At 46.3% G+C, this 23,970-nt stretch overlaps 1 protein-coding gene across 1 annotated transcript in view; it reads left to right on the top strand.

Moving 5' to 3' along the window:
• LOC124545876 (vitellin-degrading protease-like) overlaps positions 1 to 23,970 on the top strand; it is a 119,409-nt gene that overhangs the window by 50,227 nt on the left and 45,212 nt on the right. The window contains exon 2 of the mRNA XM_047124836.1: positions 6,995 to 7,148. Within this exon, the coding sequence (XP_046980792.1) occupies positions 6,995 to 7,148 (154 nt within the window). The remainder of the gene's footprint in view (positions 1 to 6,994; positions 7,149 to 23,970) is intronic.

Below are 23,970 nucleotides of genomic sequence, written 5' to 3'. Positions count from 1 at the left end.
TGGATGTGTGTGATGTCCTTACGTTAGTTAGGTTTAAGTAGTTCTAAGTTCTAAGTCCCATAGTGCTCAGAGCCATTTGAACCATTTGAACTTTGAAGAAACGGTGCTTTGCATAACTGGCGGACCATGCATCCAAAAAGTTTAGCTGCAGACACGAAAATACAAGACCTGCAAGTCCAAACGAGGTAGATAAATAGATTTCTCTGAAGTATAATAAGTTTCAAGTGCCAAGTAACTATATTATTTCTTCCATCAGTTCCAGACCCGCAAGAAATTGTTATTATAGTTTGTGAACTTGTTAATTTATCTGAGTCATTTGAACTAATACGGTTGATTTTGATAAATTCAGCAGAATGTAGATAGGATTTGTAATTGAGGCAACAATCAATTTATGTGTGGAACTAATTTCCTGTTGTGATTCTCTCAGTACATTTCAATCACATTTCATTAATTGTTATTTGTTGCAGGATTCAGAACAGGTGTTCCAGTATAAATAGCATCAGTTTCCAAAGAAAGTGTTACAAGCCATCGATCTACTTTTCCTAATATGTCTGTAATAATCTTTTTGAAGATCTGAAAATGCTAACTTAGTTGCACCGAAAGCGGTTGCCTACAATAAAGATTTCTATAGCGATTTCTGCTTAGAAGTTCTTCTTCTCCTAGGGGATCACTACACATCGCCCATTTCAGCTCAACATGAGTAAACTAATAAGAGGACGCGAGCTGCAAGAGTCACCGTAGAACTAAATGTGCCTTCGCGATCCCTGTCTGCACCAAAACAATGCCATGGGAGCTTCATATGCAGGGAATTGCAAGGCGTGATGAAATTCCGAAACCATCTATCAGGGATGCATACCTCCGTAACAGCATACCTTGTCTATGGAGCAATGGAGGAAAGTAATTTGATCAGATGAGTCGTGATCACACTATTTTAAACCACTGTCTGACTTTACGTAGGAAGAGTGAAATATGGCGGGTCTTCGGTGATGATTTGGGCAGCAATATCGTGTTGTTCCGTCGGCCCCACGGTTACTCTGCAAGGTCGCGTTAAAGTTAAGTATTGTATGACCACTTAGTCTGACCAGGTTCATCTGGTGGTATAATATACTACTGGCCATTAAAATTGTTAAACCAAGAAGAAATGCAGATGATAAACGGGTATTCATTGGACAAATATATTATACTAGAACTGACATGTGATAACATTTTCACGAAATTTGGGTGCATACATCCTGAGAAATCAGTACCCAGAACAACCACCTACGGTCGTAATAACGGCCTTAATACGCCTGGGCATTGAGTCAATCAGAGCTTTATCGGCGTGAACAGGTACAGCTGCCCATGCAGCTTCTACTCGATACCACAGTTCATCAAGAGTAGTGACTGGCGTACTGTGACGAGCCAGTTGCTCGGTCACCATAGACCAGACGTTTACAATTGGTGAGAGGTCTGGAGAATGTGCTGGCCAGGGCAGCAGTCGACCATTTTCTGCATCCAGAAAGGCCCGTACAGGACCTGCAACATGCGGTCGTGCATTAGCCTCTTGAAATTTAGGGTTTCGCAGGAATCGAATGAAGGCTAGAGCCACGAGTCGTAACATATCTGAAATGTAACCACCACTGTTCAAAGTGCCATCAATGCGAACAAGAGGTGACCGAGACGTGTAACCAATGGCACCTCATACCATCACGCCGGGTGATACTCCCGTATGGCGATGACGAATGTGCGTTCACCGCGATGTCGCCAAACACGGATGCGACCATCATGATGCTGCAAACAGAATCTGGATTCATCCGAAAAAATGCCGTTCTTCCATTCGTGCACACAGGTTCGTCGTTGAGTACATCATCGCAGCCGCTCCTGTCTGTGATGCAGCGTCAAGGGTAAACGCAGCCATGGTCTCCGAGCTGATAGTCCATGTTGCTGCAAACGTCGTCGAAGTGTTTGTGCAGATGGTTGTTGTCTTGCAAACGTCCCCATCTGTTGACTCAGCGATCGAGACGTGGCTGTACGATCCGGTAGAACCATGCGGAGAAGATGCCTGTCATCGCGACTCTTAGTGATACGAGGCCGTTAGGATCCAGCACGGCGTTCCGCATTACTCTCCTGAACCCGCCGATTCCATATTCTGCTAACAGTCGTTGGATCTCAACCAACGCAAGCAGCAATGTCACGGTACGATAAACTGCAATCGCGATAGGCTACAATCCGACCTTTATCAAAGTCGGAAACGTGACGGTACGCATTTCGTCTCCTTGCACGAGGCATCACAACAACTTTTCACCAGCCAACGCCGGTCAACTGCTGTTTGCGCATGAGAAAGCGGTTGGAAACTTTCCTCATGTCAGGACGTTGTAGGTGTCACCAATGGCACCAACCTTGTGTGAATGCTCTGAAAAGCTAATCATTTGCATATCACAGCATCTTCCTCCTGTCGGTAAAATGTCGCGTCCGTAGTACGTCATCTTCGTGGTGTAGGAATTTTAATGGCCAGTAGTGTATTTGTTCCCCAGTGGTAATTCAGTGTCGCAAGGCGCCAGGGCAGCTGTTCACACAGCTCGCCAAGTCCCGGAATGGTTCTCTGAGTACGAGGGTGAATTATGGCATCTGCCATGACCGCCACAGTCACCATGTATAGTCTGGAACCGCGCTGCTGCTACGGTCGCAATTCGAATCCTGCCTCGGGCATGGATGTGTGTGATGTCTTTAGGTTAGTTAGGTTTAAGTAGTTCTCAGTCTAGGGAACTGATGACCTCAGATGTTAAGTCCCATAGTGCTTAGAGCCATTTGAACCATCACCAGGTATAAATACAACTGAACCCTCGTGATCTGCGTGGAAGGAATGGGTTCATGATCGCTATCCACCCCCGTCATCATTATCTGAACTTGCCACTATTAAGCAAGAATTTTGATATGAGATTCCTGAAACACCGTACAGGATTAGTATTTATCCATTCAGAGACGTATGGAAAATGTTATGAGCGTCAGCTGGTTTTCTACGCCGTATTAGGCTAACACTGCTTCATATTTTTGGTGTTTCCATATTTTTCTCCTATCATCTGTGGGCGGGGCTATGGGTAAAAGTTTTTTGTCTGTTCTTTAACTTTGCACGTTGTTGTCGCGTGCGATTTTTGGATACCACAACGTTTTACAAGGGCCCGAAAACTATTAGCTTGAGCTGCGAGAGCGCTATGGATGTATAGTCCTAAAGCGTCGACTGCACACCTACCAGCGCAGCGCCGCGAGACGGCGTCAAGAAGGCGGTGCCCTATGCACCAATGAAAGAGCGGGCAGCGCAACACCTCCAGGGAGACAAGTGTTCAGCGCCCCCTGTCAACGCTGATTTAACCAGCCGACCATTGCTGGTCTGCCCGGTTCGGTCGCAGACTTCGAGAGCATCAGTACTGAGTAATAAGTATACTTACCCTACGTTCTGCGAGTAGTAATAGCGTGTTAAGTACATGCATGTAGGAGGCACAGGAAACACAACAATCAAGAGAAGCTAAATTTCTTTTCTATTTAGAAATAAAGTTTTCTGTTAATTAGTAAGTGTTTAGTACAGATTTTTTTGGGTTCTCAACTTTCTCCTTCCTCGTTTGTGTTCTTGCTGACTCCCACAGGAGCTGACACAAAAATGGGGAACGTGTTTTTCAATTATCGTCAGTCCACAGGTTTACAATTCAGCTCGCCGAAAGTGACATCAAAATTATGCAGTGGAGTCAGGAACCACCACCATATACATGTCTGCTGTCATTAAAGAGATCAGCATATTTTGATAAGAGTTCACACGCACAAGTACTAAGTATGAAAATGTTTTAACTTTGTTCCATCGTTCTCAGCACTCGAAACAGGTCAGAGACTATTTCTACTCTTTGTTCCCAATCATTGTAAAGTTAACTGGTCGTCTTAAAAGTAGAGAATAATCTCGGACCCTTAACCGCAGTGTTTTCTACTATATAGCGGACAGTACAGAAAACAGAACACGGAGAAAAAAGCACGGGATTTCCAGATAAATCGTTAATCCAATGAAATTCGCTTTTACACAGTTTCGCAAGATATGAGCGACATCTCATTCGACCGGAACACAAAAATGCCAGTCATCTTCAACGCTATCCGAGGCTTATGCGGCCACTGTTGCGAGACTAAATCACGGCACATTCTGTAGTGGAGCGTAGCCCGTTTCCGTATGACTGACAACGATCGAATGACCTCCCAGGTGTAGACACCTCGTTCTTTATGTATACTCGGTGCTTCCAGCTTTGGCAGCAGGGCCCATCCAGTACCTTTCACGACTACAAAATAGTTTATATCGCTGTTGGCTGAAGACTAACAATGATCCCATTTTTTCTGTACGTAAATCCGTACTTTATTTATGTTCGATTAATTCCTTAGCCCAATAATTGTTAAATTTTAAACTCGATAATTTTCAAACAAAACCTAGAATAGATAAGGCCTCTGAACTGTCTCTGTTTTAAATTCTGTAGCTTCGTAAAATTACAATTTCACACTTGATACAGCTTCGTTATTACGTATAATAAATACAAATTTGAGGTACGATTTTTTTCCTTTTTAATACCAGGGTCACTCCAAAAGAAATGCACACTATTTTTTTTTTAAAATCTGTCTTTTATTCCACATGTTTGAAAGTTTTACAGTGTGTAGATACATCCTTTAGGAATAATATTTTCATTTCTCCACCTAATTTCTATCCCTCTCAACTGCCCTACGCCTTCTTGGAACCAGCACCTGTATACCGCCGGCCGGTGTGGCCGAGCGGTTCTGGGCGCTTCAGTCTGGATCCGCGCGACCGCTACGGTCGCAGGTTCGATTCCTGCCTCGGACATGGATGTGTGTGATGTCCTTAGGTTAGTTAGGTTTAAGTAGTTCTAAGTTCTAGGGGACTGATGACCTCAGATATTAAGTCCCATAGTGCTCAGAGGCACTTGAATCTGTATACCCGTACGTAAAATTCTGGACCAGCCTGTTGGAGCCACTGTTTGGCAGCGTGCACGAGGGAATCATAATCTTCTAACCTTGTTCCACGAAGAGAGTCTTTCAGTTTCCCAAAGAAGTGATAGTCACATGACTGTATGATAGTCAGCACTGTAAGGCGGGTGTTTCAGTGTTGTCCATCTGAGTTTTGTGATCGCTTCCATGGCTTTTTGGCTGACATGTGGCCGTGCGTTGCCGGGCAACAGCAAAACATCCTGCTTTTGCCGATGTGGTCGAACACGACACAGTCGAGCTTGAAGTTTCTTCAGTGTCGTCACATATGCATCAGAATTTATGGTGGTTTCACTTGGCGTGATATCCACAAGCAAGAGTCCTTCGGAATCGAAAAACGCGGTAGCCATAACTTTTCGAGCAGAAGGTGTGGTTTTTTTTTTTCTTGGGTGAATTTGCATGCTACCAGTCCATTGATTGCCTCTTCGTCTCTGGTGAAAAATGAAGGAGCCATTTTTCATGATCTGTCACAATCCTTCTAAGAAATTCATCTCCACCATACTCGTACTGTTCCAAAAGTTCGCTGCATACCGTTTTTCTTGTTTCTTTGTGAGCCACTGTCAACATCCTGGGAACCCACCTGACACATACCTTTTTTAACGCCAACACTTTCAGTATTCTGCAAACACTTGCTTCCCCTATCCCAAGGTAGCGTGACAATTCGTTCACTGTGATGGGTCTGTCAGCAGTCACCAATTCGTTAACTCCCTGCACATTGTCTGGAGTGTGTGCAGTACGGGGCCTGCCGCTGCGAGGACAATCCTCAATATTGCCGTGCCCGCTTTCATCACGCAACCTGCTTACCCACCGACTAACTGTACTGCGATGGACAGCAGCATCTCCATACACCTTTTTCAACCTCTTGTGGATGTTTCCCATTGTCTCGTTTTCACAGCACAGAAATTCTATGACAGAACGTTGTTTCTGACGAACGTCATTTTTTTCCCTTATTGTATTTCGATTCCCCCGAAGGGGGCGGGCTGGAAGCAGCTTATTACGCTGCTCTACAGCCTACAGACCTTTTTTTAAACGTAAGGAGAAGTTAAGAAACAATAAAAGGAGGCGATAAAACGTGGACTTAAATTGTAAAACAGCTGAAAATTGTGGAAAGTTAAAACATAAAGCAAAGGATTGGCAAAGCGAATAAAATACACAGAATGCAGACAGGTAACATAGTAGACAGACAATTAAAAAACATGGCGACAGTCTGGTTTCTGTTAGCAAGAGATATAAAATCACAGCCAGCGACAGTAGATGGCCGTTCGCAACACTTCGGAAAAGACACATCACTGAACACTCACTGTAAACACCGCACTGAAATGCTGGCACAAAGAGGATACACCATAGCCTAGGGCAGATTGGGGGGGGGGGGGGGGGGGGGGGTCGGACTTGGACAGATGAGGGGGAAAACATGGAAGGAGGAGAGGAAAAACGAAAGGGGGGGGAACCAAAGGAGGAAGAAGACTCAAAAGGGGAGAGGGGCAGAGCAGACGAGAGAGGGAATGGGAAAAGGCAGAGGGGGGAATGCAAAAGCACTCAGGGGAGAGAAGGGGGGCAGAAGAGGGTAGGTGGGGAAAAAAGAGGATGGAAGGGGGGGAGAGTGAGCCCAAGAAAAGAATGCAGGAAAGGAGGGGGGGTGAGGACCAGGGTTGATAGGAGGCATAAATGGAGGGAGAGAGGGCATCATCCAGGAGGGGGAGTTGATTAACGTCAAGTATAGCAGCCACCTTGAAGACATGGGGTGACGAAACCACTCACGGGAACAGATTGAACTAAGTTTGAAAACAAGCGGGAAGGGTGTACCTACAGACTGTAAGACTTCAATACAGAATGAAAACCGTATTTCTACAAAAATAGTGTGCATTTCTTCTAGAGTGACCCTCGTATTTCAAAAAGTAGAAATCTTTTACCGTAATGTAAACGTTCTCAGACTGGTCAACAGAGCAGAGAATGCTCCAGATATGTTTCAGTACGTGAGGTGTTGCTTCAGACAGAGGGCCCCTGCCTCGCGTCGTTAACGGGCAGGACGCAGCGGTCGGCCAGTTCCCCCACCAGGCGCTCGTCGTCATCGGCCAGCGCTCCGTGTGCGGCGGGTCGCTCATCTCCAAGGCTTCAGTCCTCACCGCCGCGCACTGCACCATCGCGTGAGTTGCAAAAGCCGCTAGGAGGCGACTTGTATCAGGTTTCCCAAAAGTAACACACGAGTGGCGTTCAGTAAGTAAAGCAGCTATTTTTCTCGGGCAGTTTCTGTTGAATAAATTAGGAATTTCTTGTGGGATATTGTGGAATACTTCCGCTTCATCCCCTGTAGTTTCATAAAGTTCCGATAGGTGGCGGCGCTTTACGTAGCCTTCAAAATGGCGTCTGTAACGAGGTGCATTCCAAGAAGACAGCCGAGTTTCTTTGGGTGAAAAGTCATGGCATTACAGATATTACACTACTGGCCATTAAAATTGCTACACCAAGAAGAAATACAGATGATAAACGAGTATTCATTGGACACTTATATTATACTAGAACTGACATGTGATTACAATTTCACGCAATTTGGGTGCTTCGATCCTGAGAAATCAGTACCCAGAACAACCACCTCTGGCCGTGTTAACGGCCTTGATACGCCTGGGCATTGAATCAAACAGAACTTGGATGGCGTGTACAGGTACAGCTGCCCATGCAGCTACAACACGATACCACAGTTCATCATCAGTAGTGACTGGCGTATTGTGACGAGCCAGTTGCTCGGCCACCATTGACCAGACGTTTCAATTGGTGACAGATCTGGAGAACGAGCTGACCATGGCAGCAGTCGAACATTTCCTGTATCCAAAAAGGCCCGTACAGGACCTGCAACATGCGGTCATGCATTATCCTGCTGAAATGTAGGGTTTCGCAGGGATCGAATGAAGGCTAGAGCCACGGGTAGTAAAACATCTCAAACGTAACGTCCACTGTTCAAAGTGCCGTCAGTGCGAACAAGAGGTGAGCGAGACGTGTAACCAATAGCACCACGCAGGGTGATACGTCAGTATGGCGATGACGAATACACGCTTCCAATGTGCGTTCACCGCGATGTCACCAAACACGGATGCTACCATCGTGATGATATAAACAGAACCTGGATTCATCCGAAAATATGACGTTTTCCCATTCGTGCACCCAGGTTCATCGTTGAGTACACCATCGCAGACGCTTCTGTCTGTGATGCAGCGTCAAGGGTAACCGCAGCCATGGTCCCCTAGCTGATAGTCCATGCTGCTGGAAACGACGTCGAACTGTTCGTGCAGATGGTTGTTCTCTTGCAAACGTCCCCATCTGTTGACTCAGGGATCGAGACGTGGTTGCACGATTCGTTACGGCCATGCGGATAAGCTGCCTGTCATCTCGACTGCTAGTGATACGAGGCTGTTGCGATCCAGCACGGCGCTCCGTATTACCCTCCTGAACCAACCGATTACATATTCTGCTAACAGTCATTGGATCTCGACCAACGCGAACAGCAATGTCGCGATACCATAAACTACAATCGCGATAGACTACAATGCGACCTTTATCAAAGTCGGAAAAATGATGGTAGCCATTTCTCCTCATTGCACGAAGCATCACAACAACGTTTCACCAGGCAATGCCGGTCAACTGCTGTTTGTGTATGAGGAATCGGTTGGAAACCTTCCTCATGTCAGCACGTTGTAGGTGTCACCACTGGCACCAACCTTGTGTGAATGCTCTGAAAAGATAATCATTTGCATGTCACAGCATCTTCTTCCTGTCGGTTAAACTTCGCGTCTGTAGCACGTCATGTTCGTGCTGTAGCAATTTTAATGGCCAGTAGTGTAGTAGGTACTCGCAGAATGTCACGGAGACGAGAGAGTGAGCTAAATCACGGTATCAAGTTGGGCGAGGCGTTTGTCACCATGGCAATGAGGTCACTAAACGCGCCTGATCTTCGGCGTGCCGGACGGCAGCACACGGCTATGTCTCCTGACTCCTGCAATGCTGGAACATGCGGCCACTCTCATTCGAAGTGACTGACGAATCACAAACGCCTCGCTGTTCAACTGGACGTCTCTGTTGGTAGAGCCGACACACTCGTCCACCAGTTGGAATACTCAAAGGTGTGTACCCGCTGGGTACCTCTTTGCCTAAGAGAAGACAATAAAGAGCAATGAAGGCCGATCTGTGCGGAACTCCTTGTGCATTGCGAGGTTGATCGTGATACTTTTTTGTCGAACATCGTTTCAAGCAATCAAACATTGGTTCATGCCGTCGAATCAGAAACAAAATTTCAATCCGTGAAGTGGCGCCACACTACCTCTCGTCCAAAGCAAAGGCTTCAAACCCGCGCCCTCAGCCGGTAAAGTCTTCTGGGACTCTAAAGCTGCTGCTCTGTTTGATGTCTCCCCTCACAGTGCAATGATCAACCCTCAGGACACTCAAGATGTCAGAGTGTTCGTCGCACAACAGCTCACAAGTCTAAGCACTGAGAGGAGCTCACAAACTTGGTTGAACTGTTCTTCCTCATCCAGCCTACAACTATGATCTCGCACCCACCGACTCGCATCTGTTCGGCACAATGCAGGATGCACTCCCTGAGAAGCAGTTCGTACGCCGGCCGGAGTGGCCGAACGGTTCTGGGCGCTACAGTCTGGGACAGCGCGACCGCGACGGTCGCAGGTTCGAATTCTGGCTCAGGCATCGATGTGTGTGATGTCCTTAGGTTATTTAGGTTTAAGTAGTTCTAAGTTCTAGGGGACTGATGACCTCAGAAGTTAAGTCCTATAGTGCTCAGAGCCATTTGAACAAAGCAGTACGTACAAGATGGGGAGCTTACTGATGACGCAAGACTTTGGTTCTAGCATCGACCAGTAGCGTGGTACCATGTGGGCATACACGTCCTCCCTGTAAGGTGACGTAAGGCCGCCGCATTGAAAAATAGGGTTTTTTACTCAAAAGAGAGAGGAATAGTGTTGTGTATTAGACTCCTAATTAAAACCAGCCTGGTTTTAGAAAAATATGTGTTTCATTACTTACTGAACGTCCCTCGCAGATTTATGTCTAAATTCGGGTGCCGAAACTTTGTTGTTAAAGTGTATTATGTCACATATTACAGCTTAGAACACACACTACTGGCCATTAAAATTGCTATACCACGAAGATGACGTGCTGACGTGCTACAGACGCGAAATTTAACCGACAGAAAGAAGATGCTGTGATATGCAAATGATTAGCTTTTCAGAGCATTCACACAAGGTTGGAGCCGGTGGCGACACCTACAACGTGCTGACATGAGGAAAGTTTCCAACCGCTTTCTCATACACAAACAGCAGTTGACCGGCGTTGCCTGGTGAAACGTTGTTGTGATGCCTCGTGTAAGGAGGAGAAATGTGTACCATCACGTTTCCGGATTATAGCCTATCGCGATTGCGGTTTATCGTATCGCGACACTGATGCTCGCGTTGGTCGAGATCCAATGACTGTTAGTAGAATATGGAATCGGTGAGTTCAGGAGGGTAATACGGAACGCCGTGCTAGATCGCAACGGCCTCGTATCACTAGCAGTCAAGATGACAGGCACATTATCCGCATGGCTGTAACGGATCGTGCAGCCACGTCTCGATCCCTGAGTCAACAGATGGGGACGTTTGCAAGAGAACAACCATCTGCAAGAACAGTTCGACGACGTTTGCAGCATCATGGACTATCAGCTCGGAGACAATGGCTGCGGTTACCCTTGACGCTGCATCACACACAGGAGCGGCTGCGATGATGTACTCAACGACGAACCTGTGTGCACGAATGGAAGAACGGCATTTTTTCGGATGAATCCAGATTCTGTTTGCAGCATCATGATGGTCGCATCCGTGTTTGGCGACATCGCGGTGAACGCACATTCGTCATCGCCATACGGGCGTATCACCCGGCGTGATGGTATGAGGTGCCATTGGTTACACGTCTCGGTCACCTCTTGTTCGCATTGATGGCACTTTGAACAGTGGTGGTTACATTTCAGATGTGTTACGACTCGTGGCTCTAGCCTTCATTCGATTCCTGCGAAACCCTAAATTTCAAGAGGCTAATGCACGACCGCATGTTGCAGGTCCTGTACGGGCCTTTCTGGATGCAGAAAATGGTCGACTGCTGCCCTGGCCAGCACATTCTCCAGACCTCTCACCAATTGTAAACGTCTGGTCTATGGTGACCGAGCAACTGGCTCGTCACAATACGCCAGTCACTACTCTTGATGAACTGTGGTATCGTGTTGAAATGTATGGGCAGCTGTACCTGCACACGCCGTCCAAGCTCTGTTTGACTCAATGCCCAGGCTTATCAAGGCCGTTATTACGGCCAGAGGTGGTTGTTCTGGGTACCGATTTCTCAGGATATATGCACCCAAATTGCGTGAAAATGTAACCACGTATCAGTTCTAGTATAATATATTTGTCCAATGAATACCCGTTCATCATCTTCATTTCTTCTTGGTGTAGCAATTTTAATGGCCAGTAGTGTAATTGGTTCCAGTAGTTGCAGCTATGCGTTTCATGAGAGTATTGTTGCAATGTTTCCCATCTTTGTCATGGCGACTCGTTACTGTAAAGTAAATTATGAGTTAATTCAATACTTCCAGTTCAAGACGAATGTAATGAGCGATTTGTTATGGAACATATACACCGCAAGAAGGCAGAAGTGCCGCAACACGACGTTGTATGGACTCGACTATTGTCTATAGTAGTGCTGGAGGCAACTGTCACCATTAATCCTGCAGGGCTGTCCTGAAATCCGTAAGAGTACGAGGGGGTGGAGATCTCTTCTGAACAGCATGTTGCAAGGCAACCCCAGATATGCCCAACAAAGTTCATGTCTGGGGAATTTGATGGCCACAGAAGTGTTTAAACTCAGAAGAGTGTTCCTGGAGCCACTCTGTAGCAATGCTGGATGTGTGGTATGGCACATTGTCCTGATGGAATTGCATTCGCCCCCTGTCAGATGTCTCGGCAATGTACACTCCTGGAAATGGAAAAAAGAACACATTGACACCGGTGTGTCAGACCCACCATACTTGCTCCGGACACTGCGAGAGGGCTGTACAAGCAATGATCACACGCAAGGCACAGCGGACACACCAGGAACCGCGGTGTTGGCCGTCGAATGGCGCTAGCTGCGCAGCACTTGTGCACCGCCGCCGTCAGTGTCAGCCAGTTTGCCGTGGCATACGGAGCTCCATCGCAGTCTTTAACACTGGTAGCATGCCGCGACAGCGTGGACGTGAACCGTATGTGCAGTTGACGGACTTTGAGCGAGAGCGTATAGTGGGCATGCGGGAGGCCGGGTGGACGTACCGCCGAATTGCTCAACACGTGGGACGTGAGGTCTCCACAGTACATCGATGTTGTCGCCAGTGGTCGGCGGAAGGTGCACGTGCCCGTCGACCTGGGACCGGACCGCAGCGACGCACGGATGCACGCCAAGACCGTAGGATCCTTCGCAGTGCCGTAGGGGACCGCACCGCCACTTCCCAGCAAATTAGGGACACTGTTGCTCCTGGGGTATCGGCGAGGACCATTCGCCACCGTCTCCATGAAGCTGGGCTACGGTCCCGCACACCGTTAGGCCGTCGTCCGCTCACGCCCCAACATCGTGCAGCCCGCCTCCAGTGGTGTCGTGACAGGCGTGAATTGAGGGACGAATGGAGCCGTGTCGTCTTCAGCGATGAGAGTCGCTTCTGCCTTGGTGCCAATGATGGTCGTATGCGTGTTTGGCGCCGTGCAGGTGAGCGCCACAATCAGGACTGCATACGACCGAGGCACACAGGGCCAACACCCGGCATCATGGTGTGGGGAGCGATCTCCTACACTGGCCGTACACCACTGGTGATCGTCGAGGGGACACTGAATAGTGCACGGTACATCCAAACCGTCATCGAACCCATCGTTCTACCATTCCTAGACCGGCAAGGGAACTTGCTGTTCCAACAGGACAATGCACGTCCGCATGTATCCCGTGCCACCCAACGTGCTCTAGAAGGTGTAAGTCAACTACCCTGGCCAGCAAGATCTCCGGATCTGTCCCCCATTGAGCATGTTTGGGACTGGATGAAGCGTCGTCTCACGTGGTCTGCACGTCCAGCACGAACGCTGGTCCAACTGAGGCGCCAGGTGGAAATGGCATGGCAAGCCGTTCCACAGGATTACATCCAGCATCTCTACGATCGTCTCCATGGGAGAATAGCAGCCTGCATTGCTGCGAAAGGTGGATATACACTGTACTAGTGCCGACATTGTGCATGCTCTGTTGCCTGTGTCTATGTGCCTGTGGTTCTGTCAGTGTGATCATGTGATGTATCTGACCCCAGGAATGTGTCAATAAAGTTTCCCCTTCCTGGGACAATGAATTCACGGTGTTCTTATTTCAATTTCCAGGAGTGTATTATGATCTTTTACTCACTGTAATCTATCTGCCATTAGGTATGCTATAGTCAGTCGTGTGGTTCAAGTAGTGTTGCAGGCTACGTTAGTTTTTGACATGTTTGTGAGCCTTATTGTACGCTACTCTCAAGCCTGGGAACGTATCACGATGTTTTACCTTCTTCCAAACGTGTTTACCGTTAATGAGGTGTGTGTACGTACATATGGAACAGTACCTTTACATTCTCTCTCTTCCACCACTTGCTAGCATTGGAAGCCTAGTACTCCACAAGTGAAATGATGTTTACGGTATTCTGCTATGCAAATGGACAGCTATGAGTCCATGCCTTCTTCGCTGAGAACGTGCTCTCTGATAATGTTTTCAGCTACCTTTCCCAGCATCTGAGGGACACAGATACCCTTGGACAAGCCTGATTCACGAAGGCACCTCACAGTCCACGCTCCTGACACGGAGGAGCGTGTGCTTCGTTCAGTGAAAGAAACCCCTTGGACAAGTGTGCGAAAATTAGCAGCCGTGGAAGGCGTGCCGCACTCTCTTATCTTGGGGGGGGGGGGGGGGGGGGGTTACTTCATTAACACATTAACACTTGCTGTACCCATATCATCTACAGTGCACTCAGGTCCTAAGGCCACAGGATCATCACGGCAGATGGCGGTTCTTTCAATGCCTGTAGCAGAAGTTTGCCGAAGATCTACTGTTCACATGCAAGATTTTATTTACCGGTGAGGCAGGGTTCACAAGAGGTGTTGTGAATTTCCGTAAACAGCATGTATGGCCAGATGTAAATCCCCAAGACATTCAGGAAACAGGGCACCAACACCGATTTTCAGTCAACATACGGGCAAGCGTACTTAGCGTCAGATTAATAGGACCATATGTGCCATTACAAAGGTTAACTTGAGCACATTACCTGCACTTTCTCATTTAATGTATTTCCTACCTTGCTGGAGGCTCTGCCATTGCAGCAACGAATAGAAATGTGGTTCATGCGTGATGACGCACCAGCATACTTTCGTCACACTGTGCATGAACATCAGTCACAGTAGTTTCAGGACCACTGGATTGGTCAGCGGGCGACACGCCTTGGCCTGCTCGTTCCTCAGACCTCAATTCCCTAGACTTTTGGTTGTGGGGACACTTGAAGGAATTGATCTACGCCACGCGAATCAATGATGTGCAGCCACACCAAGGTCGCATCTTCAGTGAGTGCCAACAGGTACAAAAACAACACGGTATACTTCAAAGCGTGGGTCATTCCTCATGCCGGAGGGCAGAGGGGTGCACTGTCGTGAATAGGTGTCACGTTGAACACCTCCTATAAACATGTTTTTATCACAGAAAGTATGCATTTCCGGACCCACGTTCATTAGATTGGTTCAAATGGTTCTGAGCACTGTGGGACTTAACTGATGAGGTCATCAGTCCCCCAGAACTTAGAACTACTTTAACCCAACTAACCTAAGGACATCACACACGTCCATGCCCGAGGCAGGATTCGAACCTGCGGCCGTAGCGGTCGCGCGGTTCCAGATTGTAGCTCCTAGAACCGCTCGACCACTCCGGCCGGCTGTTCATTAGACTTTTGGACTTATGTCAGAAAGTATACATTTCTAGAAACATGTTTATTGGACACATGTTTCTTATTTCGATGAGTACTACCACCTCTCAAAATAATCGACACTTTATAACATCGAGAAATGTGAAGCGGGCTTTTGGGCGCTCCTGTGTGCCTATTTTGGCCAAGGACTAAGAACAGCAACACTGCGCAACATGCAAGTGTTGTAGGTAGTAGATGCTGCCGATTAGAAGGCGAGTAGTGCGACGGTGTGCGTGGCAGTGCCATCAATGACAACATCCACATCTATCTCTTTCCGTTTTAACCAGTCGGTATTACGTATCGTGGCTAGTTGGCATAGGGAAAGGAAACTGAGGAGGAACTGCTTTATTATGCATGCATGTTTTAACATGTGATTTTTGTGTCCTGGATTTATTCTTAAGGAACGAGTACAAAGAGTCAGAATACAAAACACGACTACTCAGTTATGTCTCAGTTAATCCAGGCGAATACAGTACAGCTGTATAAAGCTAATCTAACATAGAAATACATGACCAGTAGCTGCATTGGCGTTTCTTAAGCAAAGTTCAGAATGATAGACACGGTGTATGTGGCAAAGTTCAACTCTTTTGCACAAAGGATTGCTGGACATAATCCATCATATCCGTATCTCTTCGCATAATATCACAGTCCTGTTGTATTGTGCGTCTAACATTTTGACATCAACAATCCTTCCTTCATAAATCACAGATCTCAGATTGCCTCACAAATAAAAGAAAGAAAAAAAAACAGTGGATTAAGGTCTGACGATCTAGCTGGCCACGCTACAAGGCCTCCAGGACCAATCCGTCTGGAAAGGAAGGAACAGTCCAGGAGCGTGACACAGTGCCGCTGAAATGAGCGGGGGCTCCGTCATCCATGTGCCACTGGTTCATATGAGAGGCCAAACTAACATCTTCCTAAAATTCCAGTAACATAACATCCAGGGAACGCACACATCGCTCTCCTGTCAGCCTTGGTGGTAGCACATGTACCTCTGTGAGATACCGATCTATAACATTACACCAGATATTGAACAGCGTTGTTGTTGATACCCTCGTACCACCGGGCGTTTTCATCTGTCCACTCGTCTCGGCTACACAAATTCGCTATGCCGTCCTTCGTGAAACAGGCTTCGTCGGTGGACAGTGGGATAAATTTGCAGAAGTACAGCCTCTGCTGATAGTCTCGGCGACAATGTTTGTACCTTTAGCATGGAAATGGCTTCTGTGCAGACTTCAACGTAACAACAGATTGTGATATCCCGACCGATCGAGAGACGTGGTGCTTATTCTTTGGTCCTCTGACCCAGTTTGTCGCAGATTCTCTTCGTCACCCGCACTGTACGTCGACCGTCGGCTCCAGCTAGTATGTCCTCGAGCCGCTAAACATGCACCATACGGCTTCAAGCGCCTCTCCACGGCGTAAAATGTTGTTGTAGATCGAACGCGACGGTTAGGGAACCTCTCACGATACATTTGTCCGGCAAGGACAGCTCTTCCAGCGGCAAGCCAATAATTAAGCTGAATGTGCGGGTATTCCTCGTACGTGAAACTTTCTACATCGCAAACTTTCATCCATGTACAATCTCGTTCAATGATACTTCATTCACGATTGTTTACCCTCAGAAATATTGAATTGCAAGATCGACACGAGCGTCCCAAGTGCGGCATTATGTCCACCACCGCGGTGGTACGCGCCTGCGAGTCACACACGCAGGTCGGCAGAAAAAAGATACGCTTACGCACACGAAGCATGTGACGAAGGCGTACAGACATTCGATTTGCTTATCGATGTATGTTCTGCGGCGATTACACCATGACGACTTCTCTGCAGTTTAATTATCCCAACAGCCGGATTCCATGCTTTGTCCAAATTAAAACTATTGTCTCTGTTTGTTAAATCATTAGCTAATCTAAAGTCTATAGTTTCTTTGAAGACAGAATCCCAAAAGGAAGAGGTGGATCTTAGAATCTTCGCATCACTGTAGTTCATTGAATGCCTTGTATCAATACAATGTTCGGCCACAGTTGATTTGTCTGGCTGTGATAAGCACGGATATCTCAGTTCACCTGAACACAAGACTGAGACGCAAACACAAAGGCTAAATTCAGAACATCAAAGAACAGTTGCTTTCTGTACATTTACTGTAACTAAACGTGACACTGTAAAAATCAGTTTGTACTAAATTAATGCATTAGATTGCAAATTTGCCGATTACAGTAATGATAAAGACAACGAAGCAGGTGAACACATACGTACATCGATGTCAATCGTATTGAAGTGCGGTTGGTGGAAACAGTATTATGACCCGAGTTTGGGATCGCGAGGTACCTGAAGTCTGATTGAGCATAACAATCATAATTGATAGCTGACAGCAGCCATGAGAACCCATAGTTGAGCAGTAGGGATAAGGTGCCCACAAAAAACGCGAGTAATCATGTCACGAGGTACGAGTGCGGCGTTAGGAAACAGGTGGAACAGACCAAGGCTGTGCATCACAGAAAGGGAAAATTGTCCATCACAAAATCATGTATTGTCAGCGTTATATTTTTCTGAGAGTGTCTCCACTGGATCAGTCGAGCTAGGCGAAGAACGAGGATGAGAAGGACGGATATACCGATGGTCTGACGTTACTGCAGCATAGACAAGTTAGGAGTGGGTGTAACAAGCGACTTTTCAGAGTATACGAACAGCCTGTTGGAACAGATAGGACCTGCATCGAATGACAGCTCCCCTTCTATGAAATAATAACCTACTTTTTTTTCTTAATCTCTTGTTGGATTGACAACGTCTAATCAAGTAAAATCGTTAACTTGTGTTGATGAAGCATAGTTTGTTGAGACCATCTACACAGACTTAGATGATGATGAGATAACGCGCAAAATTTAGGCCGTACGATACACCATCACTCTTTCACTAGTCGGTAAGTGTGACGATGTAATCTGGTCGTTTACTGCTTCAACGTTGTCGCTATATCATTCCTGATGACTGCTCGTCGTGCCTGCGAACTTAGGTCATTATGTGTCTTGGAGAATATCATGTAAGTTTTTGTCAGCAGGTCCATAACTATTCTTACATTGTGACTTTAGGTCGCGTATGGCACAGAGCATAAATAATATGCCGCACACCATAGCAGTGTTGCGGCAACTTAGAATCGTGAATTCATACGGGTGCAACTGTTTCATTCGTAGCGACAGTGGACTGGAAATATTTGTTCAAAAATGGTTCAAATGGCTCTGAGCACTATGGGACTTAACATCTGAGGTCATCAGTCCCCTAGAACTTAGAACTACTTACACCTAACTAACCTAAGGACATCACACACATCCATGCCCGAGCCAGTATTCGAACCTACGACCGTAGCGGACGCGCGGTTCCAGACTGAAGCGCCTAGAGCCGCTCGGCCACACCGGCCGGCGAAATATTTGTGGTCGCATGAACTTCACGAAGTCTAATAAACGCACTTGTCGCATAAGCGCCGTAACGAATGTACAGCTACCAAATTGGAGGACAATGAGCCTCAACAACACAAGATGTTCCAGGATTAACGATCATTATTGAGGGATATGACAGGAACGCTCACTGGAAGCAAAATGTCTCAAACGATGATTTGTCCTGTTCCGATAGCTTTCCGTGACACAAAACATTTAATGTGTATTCGTTTTTGACCTAGTGGCACACACGGTACAGACGGTGTTTAGAAAGGATAGATTGCATGCAACCGGTGGTGGAGTGTTAGTCGCTGTTAGTAGTAGTTTATCCTGTAGTGAAATAGAAGTGGATAGTTCCTGTGAATTATTATGGGTGGAGGTTACACTCAACAACCGAGATAGGTTAATAATTGGCTACTTTCACCGACCTACCGACTCAGCAGCATTAGTGGCAGAACAACTGAGAGAAAATTTGGAATACATTTCACACAAATTTTCTCAGCATATTATAGTCTTAGGTGGAGATTTCAATTTACCAGATATAGACTGGGACGCTCGGATGTTTAGGACGGGTGGTAGGGACAGAGCATCGAGTGACATTATACTGAGTGCACTATCCGAAAATTACCTCGAGCAATTAAACAGAGAACCGACTCGTGGGGCCGGCTGAAGTGGCCGCGCGGTTAAAGGCGCTGCAGTCTGGAACCGCGTGACCGCTACGGTCGCAGGTTGGAATCCTGCCTCGGGCATGGATGTTTGTGATGTCCTTAGGTTAGTTAGGTTTAAATAGTTCTAAGTTCTAGGGGACTAATGACCTCAGCAGTTGAGTCCCATAGTGCTCAGAGCCATTTGAACCATTTTTTTTGACTCGTGGAGACAACATCTTGGACCTACTGATAACAAACAGACCCGAACTTTTCGACTCTGTATGTACAGAACAGGGAATCAGTGATCATAAGGCCGTTGCAGCATCCCTGAATATGGAAGTTAGTAGGAATATAAAAAAAGGGAGGAAGGTTTATCTGTTTAGCAAGAGTAATAGAAGGCAGATTTCTGACTACCTAATAGATCAAAACGAAAATTTCTGTTCCGACACTGACAATGTTGAGTGTTTATGGAAAAAGTTCAAGGCAATCGTAAAATGAGTTTTAGACAGGTACGTGCCGAGTAAAACTGTGAGGGACGGGAAAAACCCACCGTGGTACAACAGCAAAGTTAGGAAACTACTGCGAAAGCAAAGAGAGCTTCACCCTAAGTTTAAACGCAGCCAAAACCTCTCAGACAAGCAGAAGCTAAACGATGTCAAAGCTAGCGTAAGGAGGGCTATGCGTGAAGCGTTCAGTGAATTCGAAAGTAAAATTCTATGTACCGACTTGACAGAAAATCCTAGGAAGTTCTGGTCTTACGTTAAATCAGTAAGTGGCTCGAAACAGCATATCCAGACTCTCCGGGATGATGATAGCATTGAAACAGAGGATGACACGCGTAAAGCTGAAATACTAAATACCTTTTTCCAAAGCTGTTTCACAGAGGAAGACCGCACTGCAGTTCCTTCTCTAAATCCTCGCACAAACGAAAAAATGGCTGACATCGAAATAAGTGTCCAAGGAATAGAAAAGCAACTGGAATCACTCAACAGAGGACAGTCCACTGGACCTGACGGGATACCAGTTCGATTCTACACAGAGTACGCGAAAGAACTTGCCCCCCTTCTAACAGCCGTGTACCGCAAGTCTCTAGAGGAACGGAAGGTTCCAAATGATTGGAAAAGAGCACAGGTAGTCCCAGTCTTCAAGAAGGGTCGTCGAGCAGATGCGCAAAACTATAGACCTATATCTCTGACGTCGATCTGTTGTAGAATTTTAGAACATGTTTTTTGCTCGAGTATCATGTCGTTTTTGGAAACTCAGGATCTACTATGTAGGAATCAACATGGATTCCGGAAACAGTGATCGTGTGAGACCCAACTCGCTTTATTTGTTCATGAGACCCAGAAAATATTAGATACAGGCTCCCAGGTAGATGCTATTTTTCTTGACTTCCGGAAGGCGTTCGATACAGTTCCGCACTGTCGCCTGATAAACAAAGTAAGAGCCTACGGAATATCAGACCAGCTGTGTGGCTGGATTGAAGAGTTTTTAGCAAACAGAACACTGCATGTTGTTATCAATGGAGAGACGTCTACAGTCGTTAAAGTAACCTCTGGCGTGCCACAGGGGAGTGTTATGGGACCACTGCTTTTCACAATATAAAAGCTGAAATACTAAATACCTTTTTCCAAAGCTGTTTCACAGAGGAAGACCGCACTGCAGTTCCTTCTCTAAATCCTCGCACAAACGAAAAAATGGCTGACATCGAAATAAGTGTCCAAGGAATAGAAAAGCAACTGGAATCACTCAACAGAGGACAGTCCACTGGACCTGACGGGATACCAGTTCGATTCTACACAGAGTACGCGAAAGAACTTGCCCCCCTTCTAACAGCCGTGTACCGCAAGTCTCTAGAGGAACGGAAGGTTCCAAATGATTGGAAAAGAGCACAGGTAGTCCCAGTCTTCAAGAAGGGTCGTCGAGCAGATGCGCAAAACTATAGACCTATATCTCTGACGTCGATCTGTTGTAGAATTTTAGAACATGTTTTTTGCTCGAGTATCATGTCGTTTTTGGAAACTCAGGATCTACTATGTAGGAATCAACATGGATTCCGGAAACAGTGATCGTGTGAGACCCAACTCGCTTTATTTGTTCATGAGACCCAGAAAATATTAGATACAGGCTCCCAGGTAGATGCTATTTTTCTTGACTTCCGGAAGGCGTTCGATACAGTTCCGCACTGTCGCCTGATAAACAAAGTAAGAGCCTACGGAATATCAGACCAGCTGTGTGGCTGGATTGAAGAGTTTTTAGCAAACAGAACACTGCATGTTGTTATCAATGGAGAGACGTCTACAGTCGTTAAAGTAACCTCTGGCGTGCCACAGGGGAGTGTTATGGGACCACTGCTTTTCACAATATATATAAATGACCTAGTAGATAGTGTCGGAAGTCCCATGCGGCTTTTCGCGGATGATGCTGTAGTATACAGAGAAGTTGCAGCATTAGAAAATTGTAGCGAAATGCAGGAAGATCTGCAGCGGATAGGCACTTGGTGCAGGGAGTGGCAACTGACCCTTAACATAGACAAATGTAATATATTGCGAATACATAGAAAGAAGGATCCTTTATTGTATGATTATATGATAGCGGAACAAACACTGGTAGCAGTTACTTCTGTAAAATATCTGGGAGTATGCGTGCGGAACGATTTGAAGTGGAACGATCATATAAAATTAATTGTTGGTAAAGCGGGTACCAGGTTGAGATTCATTGGGAGAGTCCTTAGAAAATGTAGTCCATCAACAAAGGAGGTGGCTTACAAAACACTCGTTCGACCTATACTTGAGTATTGCTCATCAGTGTGGGATCCGTACCAGATCGGGTTGACGGAGGAGATTGAGAAGATCCAAAGAAGAGCGGCGCGTTTCGCCACAGGGTTATTTGGTAACCGTGATAGCGTTACGGAGATGTTTAATAAACTCAAGTGGCAGACTCTGCAAGAGAGGCGCTCTGCATCGCGGTGTAGCTTGCTCGCCAGGTTTCGAGAGGGTGCGTTTCTGGATGAGGTATCGAATATATTGCTTCCCCCTACTTATACCTCCCGAGGAGATCACAATTGCAAAATTAGAGAGATTAGAGCGCGCACGGAGGCTTTCAGACAGTCGTTCTTCCCGCGAACCATGTGCTACTGTAACAGGAAAGGGAGGTAATGACAGTGGCACGTAAAGTGCCCTCCGCCACACACCGTTGGGTGTGTAGATGTAGATGTAGATGTAGATGTAGACGTATGTGTCTCTCCCACCCACCGTCTTTGACGTTTTATTCTAGCCCAATCTACCTCGTTGCTTTCAACTTCTTTCCTCGCATGTGTTTCTCCCATTAAATTAGCTCGCTGTATGCATTGTTACACTACAGATTAGTAAGGATATGGGGGAGTAAAATTTTGTAAGTCGGTGATATTCAATCATGTGGCTGTGTCACCAGTCACCAGCTGGGAAACCTAAACGTTTCAGCACATTCCAATCTCTGTCTTCCCTTACAGGTTTTACCCTCTAGTACCATGGAAATCATTCCCTGATGTCTTAACAGATGTCTTATCATCCTGTCTTTTCTTCTTGTCAATGTTTTCCACGTATTCCTTTCCTCTCCGATTCTGTGCAGAACCTCCTCATTCCTTACCTTATCAGTCCACCTAATCCTCAACATTCGTCTGTAGCACCACATCTCAAATGCTTCGACTCTCTTCTGTTCGGGTTCCCACAGCCCATGTTGCACTACCATACGATTTTGTGCTTCAAACGTGCATTCTCAGAAATTTCCTCCTCCAATAATGGTCTATGTTTGATACTAGTAGCCTTCTCTTGGCTAGGAAAGCCCTTTTTGCCGGTGCTAGTCTGCTTGTGATGTCCTCCTTGCTCCATCCGTCGATGGTTATCTTGCTGCCTAGGTAGCAGAATTCCTTACCTTTATCTTCTTCGTTACCATCAATACTGATGTTAAGTTTCTCGCTGTTCTCATTTCTACTATTTATCATTACTTTTGTCTTTCTTCTATTTATTCTCAATCCATATTCAGTACTCATTAGAATATTCATTCCATTCTGCAGATCCTGTAATTCTTCTTCACTTTTAATCAGGATAACAATGTCATTATCGAATCGTGTCATTGATATCCTTTGGCCTTGAATTTTAATTCCATTCCTGAGCGTTTCTTTTATGTCCATCTTTGCTTCTTCAAAATGTTCAAACGTGTGTGAAATCCTATGGGGCTTAACTGCTAAGGTCACCAGTCCTTACGCTTACACACTACTTAACCTAAATTATCCTAAGGACAAACACACACACCCATGCCCGAGGGAGGACTCGAACCTCCGCCGGGACCAGCCGCACAGTCCATGACTGCAGCGCCCGAGACCGCTCGGCTAATCCCACGCGGCTTTGCCTCTTCGATGTAAAGATTGAACAGTAGGGCCGATAGACTACATCCCTGTCTTATACTCTTTTTAACCCGAGCATTTCGTTCTTGGTCGTCCACTGTTATTATTCCCTCTTGGCACTTCTGCAGTTCTATATTATCCGTCTCTCCCTATAGTCTATCCATATTTTTCTCAGAATTTCGAACATTTGGCACCATGTTACATTGTCGAGCGCTTTTTCAAGGTCGAAAAATCGTAAGAACCTGTCTTAACTTTTCATACTCTTGCTTCCATTGTCGACCGCAACGTCCGAATTGCCTCTCTGGCGCCTTCACCTTTGCAAAGCGAAAGTGGTTTTCATGTGACGTATCCTCAATTTTCTTTTCCACTATTTTGTATATTATTCTTGTCAGAAACTTGGGGGATGAATGAGTTGTTAAGCTCTCGCACTTATCAGCACTTGCGGTCTTCGGAATTGTGTGCATGATATTTTTCCGAAATTCAGAT

This window comes from Schistocerca americana, chromosome 8 (assembly GCF_021461395.2).
Source record: "Schistocerca americana isolate TAMUIC-IGC-003095 chromosome 8, iqSchAmer2.1, whole genome shotgun sequence".
Lineage (NCBI taxonomy): Eukaryota > Metazoa > Arthropoda > Insecta > Orthoptera > Acrididae > Schistocerca > Schistocerca americana.
This window is presented reverse-complemented; position numbering and strand designations above follow the sequence as displayed.